Source organism: Psammomys obesus, unplaced genomic scaffold (genome assembly GCF_907164565.1).
Source record: "Psammomys obesus unplaced genomic scaffold, mPsaObe1.curated_primary_1811, whole genome shotgun sequence".
Lineage (NCBI taxonomy): Eukaryota > Metazoa > Chordata > Mammalia > Rodentia > Muridae > Psammomys > Psammomys obesus.
Window position 1 is genome coordinate 4451349 of NW_026596034.1, and position 18623 is coordinate 4469971.

The 18623-nt window shown below is 49.5% G+C and overlaps 1 protein-coding gene across 1 annotated transcript in view; it reads right to left on the reverse strand.

Annotated features, from left to right (window-relative positions):
- Positions 1-15645: 15645 nt before the first annotated feature.
- Positions 15646-18623, reverse strand: part of Znf423 (zinc finger protein 423) — a 289638-nt gene continuing 286660 nt past the window's right edge. The window contains exon 8 of the mRNA XM_055621539.1: positions 15646-16360. Coding sequence (XP_055477514.1) covers positions 16331-16360 — 30 coding nt within the window. The 3' untranslated portion in view covers positions 15646-16330. The remainder of the gene's footprint in view (positions 16361-18623) is intronic.

The window sequence follows — 18623 nt, forward strand, 5'->3', positions numbered from 1 at the left end:
GCAGGCCCAGGATGCTGTAAACACCCATACGCGACTCTCCTGCAGGGTCTCGGGTTGCCAGCAATCACAGCCATCTGGTCGCATGGCATGGAGCCCAAGCCCAGTGTCCAGGGAGCTGTGCCAGGCAGCGATTGGTTCTGAGATGTGTCCCTCAAACAGGGCAGCCTCACCCTCTTCTGAGGAACCCCTGGGGTGCTGGGGAACAAAAGACAGATTTCTTTTTCCAAATTTTTAAAAGACCTATTCACTTAAGACTCAGCACAAAAGGAGGCGTGGGGGAAGATGCAGAAGAGTGTCTGTAGGGTTCTGAATATTCACAAGCTGGCTCTGAATAGCTCTGGGTCCTGGGGGGATCAAGAGGCAGTGAGGGCATGCTCCATGTTTAAAACATCCTCCAAAAGTCATAGTTTCTGCTCAGAGGTGCCTGTCTGCAGCCACCTCCACTGCTCAGCCTCTCCATATGCTTCCCACGCAGCTGTAGGTGCCTCTGGCCTGGGGGTCTAGCAGCCAAGGGTGTATGGGAACGGTGTGACCTCTGTGGCCCTCATCGGACAGAGGTGACAGGGTGCGATGGGACAAGAGATGGTGGCATGTGTTTGGGAGGTGCAGTGTTCTGCATGTCTCTCGTACATGGCACACATGCAAATCCCTCGTTGGTCCAGGAGGCATGGCTTACTGTGATGAGGCCAGAGTGCTCTCTGGTCTCTGTGGCACGTGTGTGCCCAACTTGAATTGGCGAGCGTGACTCCAGGCACCAACTCCACTCTGTCGGCTACTGATGACATTTGCACCCATAGAGTTGTGCATGTGCCTTGTGGATGTCCGAACAAAGCCAACCTGCCCTGGCCTGGGTTCTCTCCCTTCTCCAGACCCAGCTGTCTGCTGGGTATTTGGAGTAAGGGCTCTGTCCCAACCACTCTCCTCAGGTAGAAGCAGGCAGAAGCCAGGCACCTCCCTGGAGACTTCTCCTTTGGCAAGTCTACCTTAAACTAGAATTTGGGGGCTGGTGCTCACTTCAAAACCCACAGCAGAAGAAAGCTGACCACTAAGAAGGGACCCTAGGCTGTCCAGGGGGCCTGCATACCCCCTCGTGCCTTGACCAACACTGAAACCTGTACTGATGTTGCCTGAGCAGGCTGTGCACCTGAGCCCCTCAGACCCTACGCCCTGAGACAGCCTAGCTCACCTTTGCCACCATGGCAAAGCAAAGTGACTTTCCATCCCACCCACAGATGAAGGAGTAAGGGGGATGAGGGGAACACAGACTATATCCAGATGGTCCTGGCTTCAAAACCTCCCCTCGGGCTGTTGAGTCCACATTGCCCTAGGAGACTGGGCCAGGGAAAGATGAGTGGCTGTGAGCTAGGCAAACTGTTGGAAGGGCTCAATTCCAGACCCTGTGAGGTCAATTAGCACCAACCATACCCTATCTTAACCCAGAAGATGCCTGGCTCACGGAGGGAGAAGACTGTGCTCTTGTCAGTCTCCTGGATACCCAGAGGCTACAACCCCTTGGAGAGAGTCGAGAAATGGGGAGACTGGAAATATCTCTCGTCTTTTCATCCTGTCAGAGATGACAAGGGGACATTCTAAAGTACCCTGAAACTTTTCTGGATCCTGACGTCCGGGCTGGGAATTTCAGTCTGGCGAGAGTGAGAGAGGAACCAATTGCTGAGATCAAGGACAGCCAGGTGTGTCCTGGACCACAGCGCATCCTCTTATCCCCAGACTCTACCTGGGCACCCTGCTTTTCACCGACTGATAGAAATCAGGATGTCTCTGCTCTTGACGACCCCTGTGGTCAAGGGTCCCTCCTCATCTACACTGCCCCACAGAGCCTTCACAAAGGGAGTGGCTGGGGGTCTGGAGTAGGAGGGTATGGGATTGAATAGGGACCCATCACCCCCTGCAGCTCCTCTGCCTCGCTGAGCCGGGTTAGTCAATGTAACGTTTAATTACACTGAGCGTCTAACGACACAAGGCAAGTCAGATGTGCAGTCCACCTCCTGCTGGGCCTCCTGGAAGCCTGGGCGAGGCAGGTTTCCTCCATATGTGGCTGTGTGGGGGTGTGCGTGTGTGTCCGCAGGGCCTGTCTTCATGCGTGCCTGTGTGCCAAACTGTTAGGTGTGCCCCTCTGTGTGGTTATAGGGTGTAATTTTCTATAGCTGTGAGTGTGTGTATGTGTGTGTGTGTGTTTGTGTGTGTGTCTGGGTTGGGCTGTGTGTGACTGTTTAGGTCTGAGTGTGCCTCTTTGCATGTGTCTCTGTGTCCCTGACTTTGTCACACCTCATAGAAGAAATCTTGCAATAAAAGGTATTTTGAGCCCCCCCCCCAGTAAAAAGTATCCTGGTCAAAAACTCTCTGCTTGTGCACTGCTCTAGAGCACAGCCCTGGAGAAGGGAGGTAATGGTCATCTTCAGCACCACCTTCCTTGAAGGAAAGCAGGTACAAGAAGCAAGGACTCTCCCTCCTCATCTGTCTGCCTTCAAAATGTCTCCCCTAGTTGGACCTAGACCCTGGTGGCTCTCTGTATGCTCATTTTTCTCTATGTGCCTTTTCTAGCTTTGAACTCTGATCTCCTCTTTTGACTTCAGACTCCTGAACATCTCCAGGCAGTGGGCTATGGATCTGTGCCCCAGCCTGCCTTTCCCAGGCAGCCCAAAGGAGATGGGATAGGGCACTGTGCAGTAGACAATGTAGTCAAGGCATGCCCTCTAAAAAGCTTGAGTCCACTGGGTGTTGTCTTTAGAGAAGAAAGGCCAGAACCTATAGTGGTCACGTGAACCTTACCAGGGCCAGATTACCTTCTGGAGAGGAGTATATGTTCTCCCAAGCAGGCTTTGATCATTGATGGCCCATGAACAGCAGGACTGAGCTTGGTAAAGACTAACTGAGAATTTCCCAGAGAACTGGGCAACACCTCGATGGGTAAACTGAGGCAGTCCACTTGCTGCTTGACTCAGAGCATGCTGTTCTTGGTCAAATCACCTGCAACTCTCCATGTACCCCTATTTTTCTCTATACCAAAAATGTTCACATCAAAAACCGACTGGAGTCCAATCTGCTCAGCCGACAAAGTCTAGAATTGTTACATATTCACACAGGGTACAAAGAATTAGGTACAAAGCTGTCCCTTGCGGTGTTGTTTATAACACAAAAGGTGGGAACCATGCAAGTTTCCCATCAGTTATGGTTCGTTTATGCAGCCATGTGCTGCAATCACTATAAAGGCTGGTCTGCAGGGAATCCAGTGTGTAGGGATGGACATGCTTTTCCCATTTCTACTGCTAAGTACAGTGAACACCCAGGACATTGTATATTATAGAGAAAGAGGGAAGGGAGAAAGGAGGAGGGGGAAGGAATTTGAAAGAGGGCAGGTTGGCTCACAGCCTTGGGAACAGTGTGACGGTGTATACTCAAGCTTTGCTTCTTACATCATAGATCCCATGCTCAGGATTAAAAATCAGGAACCCCAAAATGATCATGAGCACAGACCAAAAAAAGCCCAAATAAAAAAGACTGCTCTCTCTCTCTCTCTCTCTCTCTCTCTCTGGCTCTCTCCAACTGCTAAGCAGCAGAGAAGGAGAAGACTTTTGAGACTAAGAGTTGAAGCTGGGAAAATATCACAAATAAAAACAGTGGCTCTGTTTCCATCAGAGATCTAGGACACTCACCCTCAGTCTACAGAGCTACCACATGCCTTCACTGAGTGGGTACCGGAGGAGAGCAAGGAGGAATACAGGATGTTCACCCTTGCTGTACAGCAACAAGGCTCCTCCTTGGAGACAGAAGACCCTGACCTTCCACTCCCAGGTGAGGGGCCCTCCCTCATTAGAGTGGTGTCAGAGGGTGCTTAGCGAAGCCAGGCCTCATGGGAAGCAATAACTCAGCCTTCCTACCTTCCTCAGCCTACCTGGATGTCATGAGAACCCCCCTCAGTCAATAGAGGCAGAGTAGGGGACAGAATACTATTGGCAGCTGACATCAGGAAGGCTGTTGGAGAACCCCCACCCCATTTTTCCTTCCTGGGACTAAATCAAAAGATGTCATAGCAAAGGTTAAAATGTGATACAGAATTTGACAACATACAAAATGTAAACGTTTCAATAAACCAGGAGGATGTCAGATAGAATAAAACAGGACAGGGCAAGGCAGAATTGAGCTGACAGGCATGCTAGAACAACTTAGGCGGTAATCATAAAAATGATCAATTACAGACCTTCCTGAAAGTCTCAGCAAAGAAACATGTCATGGAGACATGAGTAGAATTTTCTGAATGGAAATAATAAAGGCAATGAGTAAGCATTTTAATTGCGCTCAACAGCAGTATAGAGGGGGCAGAAAGAACTCAGGGAGCTGGAAGATAGAGCAATAGAAACCATCCAATAGGAGTGAAAAACAAAATAAAGCCCTTGGGGACCTGTGAGTTTATAATAAAGATTAACACCAGTGTCCTAGGAATCCTGGAAAAATAGCAAGTAAATTATTATTATTATACTTGAGGTTATGATCTAAAGAAAAATCCTGATGTATTATAAACCCTCAGAACAGGAAAATCTGAGGAAACTTCAAACTTCACACAAAGAAACCCACTAAGACAGGTATAGACAAATTCCTAAAATAAAGACAAAAAAATCTTAAAACATCAAGAGGGAAAGAGAGAGAGGGCTTCTTGCAAAAAAAATCAGAGGCCAGAGAGATGGCACAAGGTTCAAGGCTGGAAGAAAGAAGCTGTCAAGCTCGAGCTGTACCCAGTGACAAATGTCCTTCAGGAATAAAGGGGACTGATGATGAACACGGATGAAGGAAAGCTACAAGCATCCGTAACCAGCTAGCTATTGGAACAGGGCAGAGGACATTCTCTGACCATGAAAGAATCAGTGTGTTTAAAATAAGGACTCTTGGAACATGAGGGGAAACAGGTAGGAAAAGATACATTTAGCACAATTGATTTCCCTTCTTTGGGGTTTTCTAAAACACCCATTATATTCAATGGCTCAAACAAACAAACAATAAAAAACTTTAACAATGTCTGATATAAACTTGTATAGAATACTTAAAACAATTAGTTATAAAGAGAGGAATATAAAGAACCATAAGACAAGGTAACATTTCACACCTCCCCTGGGCTGGCACAGTGATGACACCAGAATATTTACATATATTTTATTAAATTAATTATTAGTGTGAAGGGAGGCATGGGCATGCTACAGCACATATATGGAGGTCAGAGGGCAAAATTCTGGGTGTCAGTTCTTTCCTTTTATTCCTGGTCCTGAGGGTTAAACTCACTGGCCCACATTAGCAGATTTTAGTAAGCTATGTGTATGCAGTGTGAAGCTGAGTGCATCTACGAAAAGGCTGTAAGTTAGGAAGTCCATTCAAAAACACCAGCAGTAAGGGCAGTTGAAATTCTTTCTTTAATATTTATTTTTCTCATTTTTAAAAAATTGTGTATAGGTCATGCTGGAGCCCCTTAAACTGGAGTTACAGATAGTTGTGAGCTCTCCAATATGGGTGATGGGAACCAAGCTCAGGTCCTCTGGAAGAGCAGCAAGTGCTCTTAACTGCTGAGTCTTCTCTCCAGCCCCCACACCAAATATAATTCTTTAAACTGTGTAAGGTAATAAGGCAGGAAAAAGTAATTGAGGGCTGAAGAGATGGCTCAGTGGTTAAGAGTACTGGGCTGTTCTTCTAGTGGTCCTGAGTTCAGTTCCCAACAACAACATGGTGGCTCACAACCGTAATGGCCCTACTGCCTACCTGCCCACCTGCCCACCTACCTGCCCACCCTGGCCGGCCTGGCCCTACCCACCTACCTGCTCACCTACCTGCAGATTCCCTCTTCTGGTGTGCATGAAGACAGAGCACTCATGTATATAAGATAAATAAATAAATCTTAAAAAAAATTGAAAGAGAAATTGGCCAAGTATACAATAAAACTATTGGCAGTCTACATGAAAGTTGTGTCAACTATGATACAAACATACTGAAAATACAAAGATGAGAAAAGATATATTATTCAAACATTAATCAAAAGAAAATGCAAGTGACTACATTAGCATCCAATTACAAAGACTTTACAGCAAAGATGATCAACCCACAGAGAAGACAATCTTAAAGGTTTAGCCACTAGCTAGGCGGTGGTAGCACCCACCTTTAATCCCAGCACTCCGGAGGCAGAGGCAGATGGATCTCTGAGTTCTAGGCCAGCTTGGTCTATGTAGTGAGTTCCATGACAGCCAGAGCAACACAGAAAAAGCCCTATCTTGAAAAACCAAAAACCAACCAACCAAACAAAAAACATTTAGGCACCAAACAACAGAACTGCAAAATGCATGAAGCCAACTGATACAATGAAGATAAGAAACAGACATCCATCATCAAGCTTTAGCAACATCTCTCAACAACTGATAGAGCCAATAGGAAATCAACAGGGTTATAGAGCAAGCCAGCAGTATCTAAGACCTAATGAACGTATAGAACACCATTCTTTCAAGTGTCAACAGAACACATACCATGATAAGCCTTGTCATGGGCCATAGAACGTCCAACATAACAGAACAAAAAGAATTAAAATCACAATGTGTTCTCAGCCATGGTGGAACAAACTAGAATAAAAAACAAATAGGATAAGAAGGCCACCACACACTTGGAAACTAAAGAGGATACTGAGTGATCCATGAGCCTAAGATGACGTCTCAAAGGAAAACTTTTCATATAGATTGAACTCAATGACAATATGTTACATAGTTTAAGACAAAGAACAAACTAGTATTGTGAGAAACACTTACAATGTGCATTTATTAGAAAAGAGGGAAAGTGTATAGTCATCAATAAAATTTCATATCAAGGACTTTAAAAACAGAACTGGAGAGATAGCTCTGCAGTTAAAAGCACTTGCTGCTTTTCCAGAAGACTCAAGTTCAGCTCTCAGCACCTGTGTTGGGAAATTCACAAACACCTGCAATCCCACATACACAAAACCACAGCACAAACACACACACATAAATAGAAACAAAAATACATCTTTAAAAACAGAACTTTAAAAAGAAAAAAAAAAACAGGTATGGTAACACATGCTTTTAATCCCAGCACTCAGGCGGCAGAGGTAGACAAATCTCTGCGTTTGAGGCCAACCTGGTCTATAGAGTGAGTTCCAGGACAGCCAGGGATACACAAAGAAACCCTGTCTCAAAATACAAAACAAAATCTAAAAAAAAAAAAAAAGAACAAAATAAATCCAAAATGAACAGGAGGAAATAATAGGAGAAATCAATGAAGTTGAAAACATAAAATTTGACAAAACAAGGATTTGAGTCTTTAAAAAGAGTGATAAAATTGATGGGCCTCTAACATGACTGGCAGAGAGAAGACACAAAGTTCACCATCAGGGATGACATGGGTCATCACTACAGACACTACAGGCATCAAAGTAGGAATAAGGGGACATTCGAACCGTCCCATACTCCATACACAATGGATTGCTTTAATTACACATGATTATAACCACTCAGGAGGCTGAAATGATGATGGGGTCTGTTAGGGCAGGAGGCGGGGCTAAGTCACCGTACTAGGAAGCAGGGTGGCTGCGGGTAGCTGGAGTCAAGCGCCCTCACAAGATCAAGCCCAGCCTCAACTTTGTCATACTCGCAGGGCTGAGTTTTTTCCCTTTGCACTTTTAGAAACTCTTTACAATGTATTTGATTGTTTGCTGTGTGTGTCTGCATATGTGTTGCACACATGCCACCATGGACCCTCCAGATACTCCAGGGCCATTTGGATTCAGTTCTCTCCTACCACCATAGCGTTCCAGGGAGTGAATGTAGGTGATCAGGTTTGAAGGCCTGTGTCTTCGCACACTGAGCCACCTTGCCAGCCCTCTTTCTCTCATTCTTATGGGGCGTTATTGATAACCAGCCGATAGCACTGTCCCCTGGATGCTCAGCATGTCACCAAGGGCAGCACACCCTAACCTCTCCAGTCTGAGGTGCATGCGTCCTCCTTCCGTATATAGATTCACAGCCAGTCATAAGCCCTGTCTCAAGGCCTCCCGAGGAAGTCGCAGACACATTCAGAGCTTTAAAGGTAAGTGATGGGCTTTGAGCCAACACTCTTATGGGCGAGGGAATCGAGGCAGAGAAGGATAGGGATAATATGAACCTTACTTGAGCCTTACTCGTGTTAAAGATTTGGTCACCAGCCCCAAATGGGGCTAGGAAATGGGAAAACCTTGGAGGTGGGGCCTAGTGAAAGGTTGTTAGGTCACTGGAGACATGCCTGTAAAGAGGACATTGGGATTCCAGTCCTTCCTATTTTTGCTTCCTGGCCATGGGGAAATGAGCAGCTTTGCTTCACCATACACTATACCCTCTGTGCTCTGCATTACCACAGTTCCCAGAACTACAGAACTAAGCGGCCGTGGACTAAAACCTCTGAAACTGTGAGCCAAAGTAGACCTTTTCTCCTTGTAAGCGGATTCTCCCAGATGCTGTTGTAGTTACCGAATGCTGATTAACTCAGTGCCCAGAGCCACATGGGCAGATGGTGAGAGAAACGATCCCCATCCCACCCCCGTGCCTCTACTTGAGAAGCAGAGCAAGCCCTTGTTTGCTGTTACAGCACAGACTCAGAGCCTCGAGATGTCACGTCCTCACTATTTCTTAGTGTGTCTAACACAAACCAGTGGCAGAGCATCCTCAAAGGCCCGAGGACAAAAGCTGCTTTCCATGCAGCTCCTGGAGTCCTCAGCTGAATGCAGGAATGGGTGGCCACATTTGCACACTAAACACTTGTGACATCATCTGGTCAACTGCTCATAGCTACGGAGAGGCAGGCATTTATACCTGCTCTCCAGATGGGGAAACTGAGGCATAGAGACAGCCAAGGATCAGGCTCTAACCACCTGGCGGCCTGGAAGACGGGAAAAGAAAATATTTGCAGCCTTCAGAAGAGGTGGAGATGTGCCTCCCACGTCTAACTCCCACCCACAAACCCAGTTTTCCCAGCGGCCGCTCAATCTGTCAAGCAGCACTTGCTCACCTGCTTCTTGTCAGATACCCAAGGTTTGAGCCATTCTCTACCCATTCTCCAGAGGACTCAAATTGTGGCCCTTGGAATGTTTTATTTTTTTTTAGGCACACACGGGGTTTTGTTTCTGATTTGTGTGTGTGTGTGTGTGTGTGTGTGTGTGTGTTTTAATTAGATTCTAGCATAGGTAGTACTAAAATGCAGATGTTTCCCATGAAATTCTGCATTTCTTCCTCTCTACTGAACTTTCTGATGACTTGGGTTTGCATTCCTATGGGACAAAAGGGCTGGGGCTGCCATGAAGGAGGCATTCGCTTCCCTCCCCTGCGCCCACTTCCCTCCTCAGCCTGCAGCCTGCTCCGGTAAGTCTCAGGACGGGGTTCTGGCTGTAAACACTTGTGCAGTCATTCAACAGGCACTCAGGGCTAATAACTGAGTATGCTAGCTAGTTTTATGTCGACTCGACACAAGCCAGCTAGTCAAGCTGGTCACCAAAGAGGAGGCAGCCTCAAGAAGATGGCTCCATAAGATTGGGGTGTAGGCAAACCCGTGCCTATTTTCTTAATTAGTGATTGACAAGGGAGGGCCCGGACAGCTGTGGGTAGGGCCGCCACGGGCTGGTGGTCCTGGGTTCTATAAGAAAACAAGCTGAGCAAGCCGTGGGGAGCAAACCAGTAAGGAGCACCTCTCCATGGCCTCTGCATCAGCTCCTGCCTCCAGGATCTTGCCTTGCTTGAGTTCCTGTCCCGGCTTCCTTCAATGATGGACAGTGATGTGGAAGTGTAAGCCAAATAAACCCTTTCCTCCCAACGTGTTTTTGGTTGTGGTGTTTCATCGCAGCAAGAGTAATCCTAACCAAGACACTGAACAAATGCATTCCCCCCCACTTGGGGGCTTAATTCCCTGCTGTAGTTCTAGCGCTAAGAAAGAGACAACTGCTTCATTCTGCACATTTGTCCACTCATGAAGCATTTACTGAGCACTTAGCATGACCATGTTCTGGGTACTAGGCATATAGCAGGAAAAAAAAAAAAAAAAAAAAAAAAGACCACATCGAGTCCTCTTGGAAGGACCCTCTTATAGGTTCTCACAGCAAAGAGAGGGATGTTGGGCTGGGGGTGGGGGCGTTTGGCAGACACAGGAAGGGGTTTGGTGGGGGCAAGGTTTTCCATCAGACCTGAGGCTGTCACTGTCACAGCTATTACAATGCTACAAAGCAGAGTGGAAGCAACATAATCCCACCAGAACGGCTGCCTGGCCTCTCAGCCTCAGCCCTGAGGTGTACCAGGAGGCAGAGGTCAGTGATCCAAGAAAGCTGTGAGGAGGGCTTCTGGCCGTGAGACACAGGGGTTAGTATGTGCCTGAATCTTCCCAGGGATCTTGACACAGCTGGCGGAGCCTCGCAGACTGTTGTTGTGTGTCTTTGCCTTAGCATCTTCTTTCCAGGGTCACCAGAGGGATACAGCTGGACCTAGAAAGTCCTTCACAAGGACTTGTGCTATGTGACTAGGTGGAGCTGGGCATGGGCTTGGAGTTAAAAGTAGGGGCGGCTACGGCAGGTGTAAATTATGCATAGCTATTTCTAGAAGCTTCTCAGATTTCTCAAGAGAGAGAAATTAATTTGCCTGTTTGGGCAAATAACACCAATTTTTTCCCCCTGCTTAAGGTCATTTTGTTAAAATAAAATTGATTAACGTTCTCTTTAAAGTTTAAGTAGAAACTGCTCAAACATATTTTTATGCACAGAAGCACGGCTTGTGCCCTTCAGTAATTAATAACTCCACAAATAAGTTCACACCGCGCAGCCCACACTCAGCCCGAAGCAGCAGCAAACTCCGGTGGGCGGGGCTGCCTGGTGGGCGGGGCTGTTCAGGACGGACAAATCAGGACTCCGGGAGAGAGGGCTGGCCTTGGGGGCGGAGCTAGCTCGGCAAAGTGCTCTTGCAGGCGCAGTTCGCAGCCGCAGGACTTAGACCGCGTTGTGCCTGGGTCTCCTGAAGGCGTAGGGGGAATAGAGGTGGGTATATGGTGGTTAAAGAAGATCCACGAGGTGCTTAGCTCGGTGCCAAGGCCTGAGTGCGCCCGACGTCGTTCCGCCCTCATTCAGAATTAAAACTTCGCGAGCTCAACTCTGAATACACTGTGTGCCGCTGACAGCACCGCCTGGCCTGAGGGTGCTTGGCTAGTTAGTGGCAGAACGGCTCAAACCCAGGTCGGTCAATTCCCTCAACAGTTGGGGCTCTGAGCGGTCTTTGAGCCGGCTTCTCGTCCTGTCCTTCATGTCCTTCATTCACCTTCACGCTCGCTTTCTGCATCAGGTAAATAAGCACTCCTAGGGAGTGTGTGCCCGCACTGGCGACACCCAGCTTCCTGCGGTCAGACTCTGCTGTCTTGCAGTTCCTCAGCCTCTATTTTAGTCACACACACACACACACACACACACACACACACACACACACACGATCCCCTTCAGGCCCCTTGTGATGGAGTGTGGCCATGAGTTGGAGCGGCTCTGTGTGTGATGAGGGCGGGAGTGAAGGAGTAGAGAGATTCCCCTGTCACAAGAGCACTGAGCTGCCCTTGAGACCTTCCTGAACCCTGCCTGGCTGCTCTTTGAGCCATACTTAACAACCCGGATGAAGAAAGGCCCCTGGGGATTCGAATCAGGATGGCCATCGAGCATGATTGAGCAGAAAATCTTTATTGTGTCTGCCACGGAAAATTTGGACCCTTTTGTTCTACGCCATAATCAGTCTGTCCTGACTGATACACGTTCCAACAGACAGACAGTATAAAGTGTGTGAACTCCCAGCGATGGGCTGACCAGCAGGCCTTATCAGAACTCTGATCTTTGGAGCCAGCTTCAGGTGCTGTTGAGTGCTGGAGATAATCAAATGAATGAGCACTTTAGTTACAAAGCTAAGTGAATGGAAAAATCAGCAAGCAAGAAAGCAGACTATTCTCATACAATATTTTTGAAAATCAGAATTAATGCAAAAACAATCTCAGGACAAAAAAAAATAATAACAGATTTGATGCTGTTTCCTCCTCATCCAAATCGCATCATCGGGTACGTAAAAGAAGGGGCTGCCACCAATCAATTTGGAAATTAAAATACTAGGTTTTTGTTGTTGTTGTTTGCTTGCTTTGTTTTTCCTCTTGAACGATGCTCCTGAAATGAGCATTTCAGTGACCCCTGCACACGAATGAGGTGGTGGAGGGTCACTGTAAAAAAGCAAAAGGTCATCCTGAGCCAGAAGGGAATGAAGCCCCAGCAGAACACAGAATGAGACGAGCTGGAGAAAACAGGGAGAGGTCTCCAAGCCTGTGAGCTGGCTGGAGAGCCAGCAAGAAAACGGTAACCTTTCGACGTCTGCCAATTGTCCTGAGTCTCTCCTGCTCTCTACCATGGAGCACCCACAGGGCGTGCAACTTTCATCCTTCTCTCCTGGCAAGTCCAAGAGGACCGAAGCTAAGCGTAAGCTGGAGAATAGTGGCCCGGTGCTTGCTGCTTTGACAGGCAACAACCATTTGGGAGGCAAATCATTTTAGTCTCTTCTCCAACCTACACCAATAAGCACATAACACATGAGGGGGAAGAACTGAGGGCTTAGTGCTATGGTCAAGTTACCTTCCTGCTCATTCAAGGTGGCATCCAGCTTTCCAGCTTTTGAATTCACAACCATAGGGAAGAGAAATGAACTCATTTTTTTTTCTCCCTAAAGACAACACCTACAATTTTCATAGCCTTTGTTGATATCGCCTTGATAGACTATGAACACATCTAACTTCTAGGAGTAGGATATGTAATCTATACCCGCCTCTCTCCAGGGTGTAGAGCCTGAAATCAGTTCCTTTATTAAGGAAAGGGGAACTAGTAATCTCTCCATGTCGCTTTACTGATGATTGTCATCATTACGTTTAAATAAAAGTATTGATGGGGTCAGACACTAAGGCAGAGGGCAAAAGGCACCACTGCAGTTCTGTTCAGTGTGTGACTTGGACAAATTCCGACTTCTCTGGACTGCAGAAAGGAAGTGATGGAGCTCTCCAAGGCAGTGTCTAGCTTGCTTCTGTGGCTCAGAGCTCTGCATGGACTGAGCCGGCTTCCTACTCTGTGTGGCTCCTTTTATTCCATAGGTCACTCTGTTGTGTTCAGGCCACTTCCTTGGCACGATCCCTTTGACACAGCCTGGCAGCAAACACAGAGGTCTCTACCTGTCACTCACAGCTTCTGCCTTTCCCCACCATAACACTGTGATTGTGTGTTGCTGAGTATCTCTGGGCTTGCTTATTTGGAGGGTAGCTGTCCAATGACTCCAAGCCACAGGAGGGCAAGGGACACTTGTACCTCCTCATCTGTGGCCCCTGTGTTAGGTGGTGCCTGGGGCACAGGAACAGTCAGAGGACAGCGGGCAGATGGATGAGTGAATGGGAAACTGGGTCAAAGTTTGAGTCCTCATCACCCCAATCCAAAGAACTCATCCCCAGACTAGGAGGGAGGAAACCCAGATGGGAATTCCACATTATCTAAACAAGAAAGAAAGAGCTGGGAGTCAGAAGGCCCACTCTGTGGTTGGGGGAGGGGAGGCACTTCCTAGAGCAGCTTCCCCAGTGACCAAAACGCTTACCTTCCTGCTTCCAGAAGCTCTGGGAGGGTGTTGAGAACAGGGACACGCGTCCCCGGATTCCCGGGTCATTCCCAAACCTGGGCAAAATCCCTCTGCCTACAGATTGAGCCTCGACGGTCTCCACTTGTAGAAGCACCTACTAAGAAAGTAGGCCTCTGGACACCCACCCCAAAGCCAAATGCAAATGACACAGTTGGCTTCCCGCATCCGCCGGGCTAATGGTGGCCTGGGAAGAAGGCCTGGCCTCACTTTGCTCACAGCCGAGCCACAGGCACCGTCACATACATGCCCGGGCTGCGCGGGGAACCGGCTCACTCAGCTCTAAGTCACTGATTTATAGCCGTGCCCCCACTCCCCACCCCAAACGCCGCTTGACAGCGACGAAGGCGAGTCCCAGCCCCCATCCCGCAGGAAGTGGAGAGGGGCGCTCAGCTGCCGCGATGGGGGCACAGCCAGCGGAGAACAATGGGGCTGGGCGAGGGGAGTCGGCGGGGTTCCCTGGCAGCCTTGTCACCGCCATAAACCTCATTACCTCGCCGTCCCCCAGGCCGCCTCTCTCCTTACCCAAGGCAGCAGCCGGCTTCGCCGCTGATTCCCACTCGGCGTGAAAAGCTCTTAAACCCCCCGCTGTATTTTTAATGGGGGCAGTGACTAATTTAGCCCTACGCCACCAACCGTCAAATCACATCTTCTGTTGGTACTTACTGAGGGCTCACCTGGGCTGCATGGGGCTCGGATAAATCCGGAGCTAGAGAGCGCCCGAGGGAGCGAGGTGGTGAGCTCGGGGACCTGGCCGGACAGCCTCCGCGCTGCCTGCAGACCGCATCCCGGCCCCACCCGCTCCTAGCGGCCGCTTTGGGAAGCTTAGCGCCTACCCAACTTTGAGATCTCCCCAGAAAGGGCCAACCCCAACAGGGACTGAACATTGCGGCTTTCCACCTTGGCCCACCTGCACTCCAAGGCTACTTTCCCGTTTTACGATCAGGGGCAAGCTCGTGGAGTGAATCCGTAGGCCAAAGTTTGCTTCGCAACCTGGGAAGCGCCAACCCCTAATCCTTGTAGGCAAAAAGAGGAAGGGCCTCCTACAGGTCACCGGAAACCCCTGGCTAGGAACCCCCTAAAAGATGAGGAGCCTAATTGCCCCAAATTCCGTTGACTCGCTGTCACATTATAATTAGGTGCAATCTGTCTGCTTCATTTCCGCTCTCCTTGACCCGGGTGAAACGCGAGCCAGAGAGGGTTCCCTGCGCAGGGTCCAGCCTCGAATAGGCGAGTCAGACCAACTCGGCGATCTGTAGGAATGAAGTAGAGTAGGAGGCGGTCCGGGGAGCCTGCCGCAGTTCCGGGGTGAGCGAGGCAGCGGGAGGGCCCGGGTCCAGAAGGCTAGTGAGAAGCTAGGGATTCGCCCCACCGTCTGGGGTCTTGTGCGCGCCGTTGGCCTTTGAGCACTGTCTTCTGGAATTCTGCTTCAGTCCTGACCCGGGCCCCAGGGCTCGGTTGGAGACGTGCTATTTCCCCCTTACTCCACTCTGGAGCCACCAGCCCTGACCTCACCTGGATGGGTAGCTGTTGCCCCCTCCCCTCACATTCTATGCCTCGGCTGAAGCCAGGTGCTTTCTGCTGGCCCGGCCCCGAGACTGCCGCCATTCTAATGGAGGAATGGCACCAAGGGAACGGCGTGGACGGAAGTCAGACATTAACATGTGACAGGGACACGGACATGCTCCCCGTGGGCCCGCGCCTCAGTTTCCCTATCCAGAAATGACAAGAGAAGTGCACTTGATCTTTGTGGATTCTTTCTTCTCTGATTTCAATGAGCCCTGCAGCTCATCCGGCCTTCAGGAGTTGGTCTACGGCACCTCTTTCTGTGTGGGTCTATTGTGTGGAGTCCCCAGGGGCCTGTGTGAGCCCATGGGAACTCCCCGGAGACACACCTCCTGCCAGCCCCTTTCGTTGCGGAGGAGAGAACCAGGCAGTGTTGCTGATCGCATGGATTCCCTTTATTGAGCTGAGCTAGCTACTGCAGTCAGATCAAGTCACATTTAAAAGCAGGCCATCCAGTTGCACGGAAACCGATTATATTCATTACAGAGCTTTAATCACTGTCCGGTGAACTGGCAAATCCAATCAAAGCATTAGTCTTTAATTAAAAAATTAAAAGGAAATATTCAGACAATAGCCAAGCAATCACATCACGATGCACAATTACCTAGAATTGCAATTAAAAAGTAGTTAACCGAAGGGGGAGAAAGAAAAACAAAAAACAAACAAAAAAAAAAAAGAAAGAAAGAAAGAAAGGAAAAAAGCAAAGAAAAAAAATCACACTAATCTTTAAAAAAAAAAACTATCAATACAATACAGGAAGGAACAAAGGACAAGAGCCTCAAAAAGCAGGTTTCTCTAACGCTAGAAATGTACTCTGCGACGAGAACTCTAAGAGCACGCTAGCTGTAGCAGGACAATAAAAAACACTGAGCATGGAATACTTTTAATCTCTGCCATTAATATTCATTTCCAGCTGCTTATAATAGCAGCGCCTCATGGCCAAATCATTAGAGTTTTACATCTGGGTTGCAAATGACACTTTGATTGGATGTAATGTTCAAATGGCCCTCCCCACGGCGTCTCCGGCAAGCCTTCTGCAGAGAGGTGTCCTGTCGCGAGGTCCCTCACTGCGCGTGCTGGCTCATCGTGTGGTTCTGCAGAGGCGAAGAAAGGAGACACGCATGAGGGCAAAAGAATGGCGAGCATGCCTGTCCCCTCCCACCCGGGGCATGGACGCCGAGAGCTGCAGAAAACGGCTCGATCATTACAAAACAAAACGCGAAAGCAAAGAGTGCTCGGGGGACGCAGCTGCCAAGGCGCCACGTCGATCCGAGCTTGGGGATCGGTTCCTGTTGCTGCCAGCCTGGGTTCCCCGTAAATTGTTATTTATCTGTTTATTTCTATTTATTTATTTATTTTAGATCGTTCGGGTCGTACCTGAGGGATGGGCTACGTGGAGGGAGACGGAACAGCCAGGGAGGTGGCAAGAGCGAGTACCACCTCTCTTTCCCTCCAATGGCGAGGAGGAAACTGCCGGCCTGCAGGCTGCCTCCCCACCCCACCCCCGCACCCCCTCTCCGTCCCTTGCTCACTGCTCTGAGCCTCGCAGGAGGAGACCGCAGATGTGCAGAGCAGCGCGGCTGCCCAGAGGCACCCGAGTGCGCGCAGACGCGCCAAGGCGGTGGGTGGGCGATGCCCGTAGCCCAGCCTGGGGACAGGTCACCCAGCAGGGAGGGTCCTGGGAAGCGCCTGGAACTGAGCTCCCAGGGCCCTGGCAGTGTGGTCACGTGAGAGGGAGGTGGTGCGCTCTGGCCGCTTGGGCCTGGGAAGCCAGGGCCCAGGTGGGACCTTGTAAGCCCTTCCCTCTCCACAGCCCACGCACATTTTTCCTCCTGCCAGCACCAGCGGGGCGGGCAGGGCGGGCAGTGTGGGTCTGTTTCCACCACAGCCAGCAGCCTGGGGATAGGGGTGGATTTTGGCTTCTGAAACCTGGTCTTTTTGTTTCTTTTCTGCCAGTGGTAGTACAAATTCAGACCATTATTGTCCCAGCTTCAGGCGGAGGTCCGCCTCAACACCTGGAGATGAAAAGCAACATCCTCTAGGGACGAAGCCGCGGTGCTGCGACCCATCCTCATTTAAGGGCTTTTTAGTATACCCCAGTCTCCTATCCTGGGAGCCCCACGAGGAGCCCCAGCTGGCTGAGAGCAACGGCCTGCATCTCTGTCACTAACCACCAGGGGGCAGGAGAGGCACCGCGACTTTCTCCCGGACTCCAGTTCTGGCTTCCAGAAGGACTAGAGGACCAGACTTTTTTTTTTTTTTTTTTTTTTTTTTTCCCCTAGACGTCTGAGAACTTGGTATGGATGGAGATGGGACCATAGCTACTCTCCAGGATAGGTCCTCTTGGTATGCGCGCAGGCCACATACCGACACAGATGCACCGCTTTCGATTCTCACTAGACATCATGAGGAAAGTGAGACTCAGGCAGAAAAAAATTCCAGGCCACTATCAACCTGCTAGCACCCAAGATGGGCTGATTCAGTACACCCAGTGGGTATATCAGTCCACCAACTACCCACCGCACTCTGCTTCAGAACCCTGCTCCAGGCTAATGCCAGAATGACCTTGCTCCTCAAATGGGACGTCCAAGGTCCAGAGCCTGAGGAGGGGTCCCAGGTGGTTTCCATGGGAACCCCATCCTCCAGCCACGTGGAACTGAAAGCACCTCACGTTCAGATCTGCCCTCCTTGTAACTCTGGACCTGTGCTTCGCTAACACTCCTCCAGTGCCCTCCTAACTAGGCGTCCCTCCGGTGCTTCGGACATTCATATTGCTCGCCGTGCCTGCATTTCCCGGGATAACACCTCCTGACCAGCACTCACATGAGCCTGCACACTTCTTGTACTCAGGCCTGGCTGCCTCTGCTGAGCAGAACAGTACCTGGCCCAGGGCTGCACACATGCTGGGCTTCCTGTGCCCAGTGGTGGGTGTGGTAGGCACAGCTGCCTGGGAACAAAACAGTTACACAGGCCTAAGGTGCTAACCCACGCCTGGGTGGAGAGGTGGTGCGAATACGCACTGGGGAGCATGCAGTGAGTTCTGGGTGTGAACCATCTCCAAAGACAGCAGGAAGCCAGGCAAGCCCCTGGCAGGCTGCTCACCTCGATTTTGGGAGGAGTGCCTGGGAACCTGGGAATAATGAGGCAGCGTCTTGTGAAAGGATGCCAGAACAAGGATGCCTTGGACCACTGGCTAGGAAACTCTAGATAAATCACACTTCTTGGCGCCTTCTTCCTTCAGGAGCAATAACAGCATGTGCTTTTTAGGTTAGACTTAGAAAGGAACTTCCTCCAAGAGAGCTCTAAGGCAGATGAGTAAAAATTATCTTCCTAAAGTTTTGCTCTGCCAACAACAGC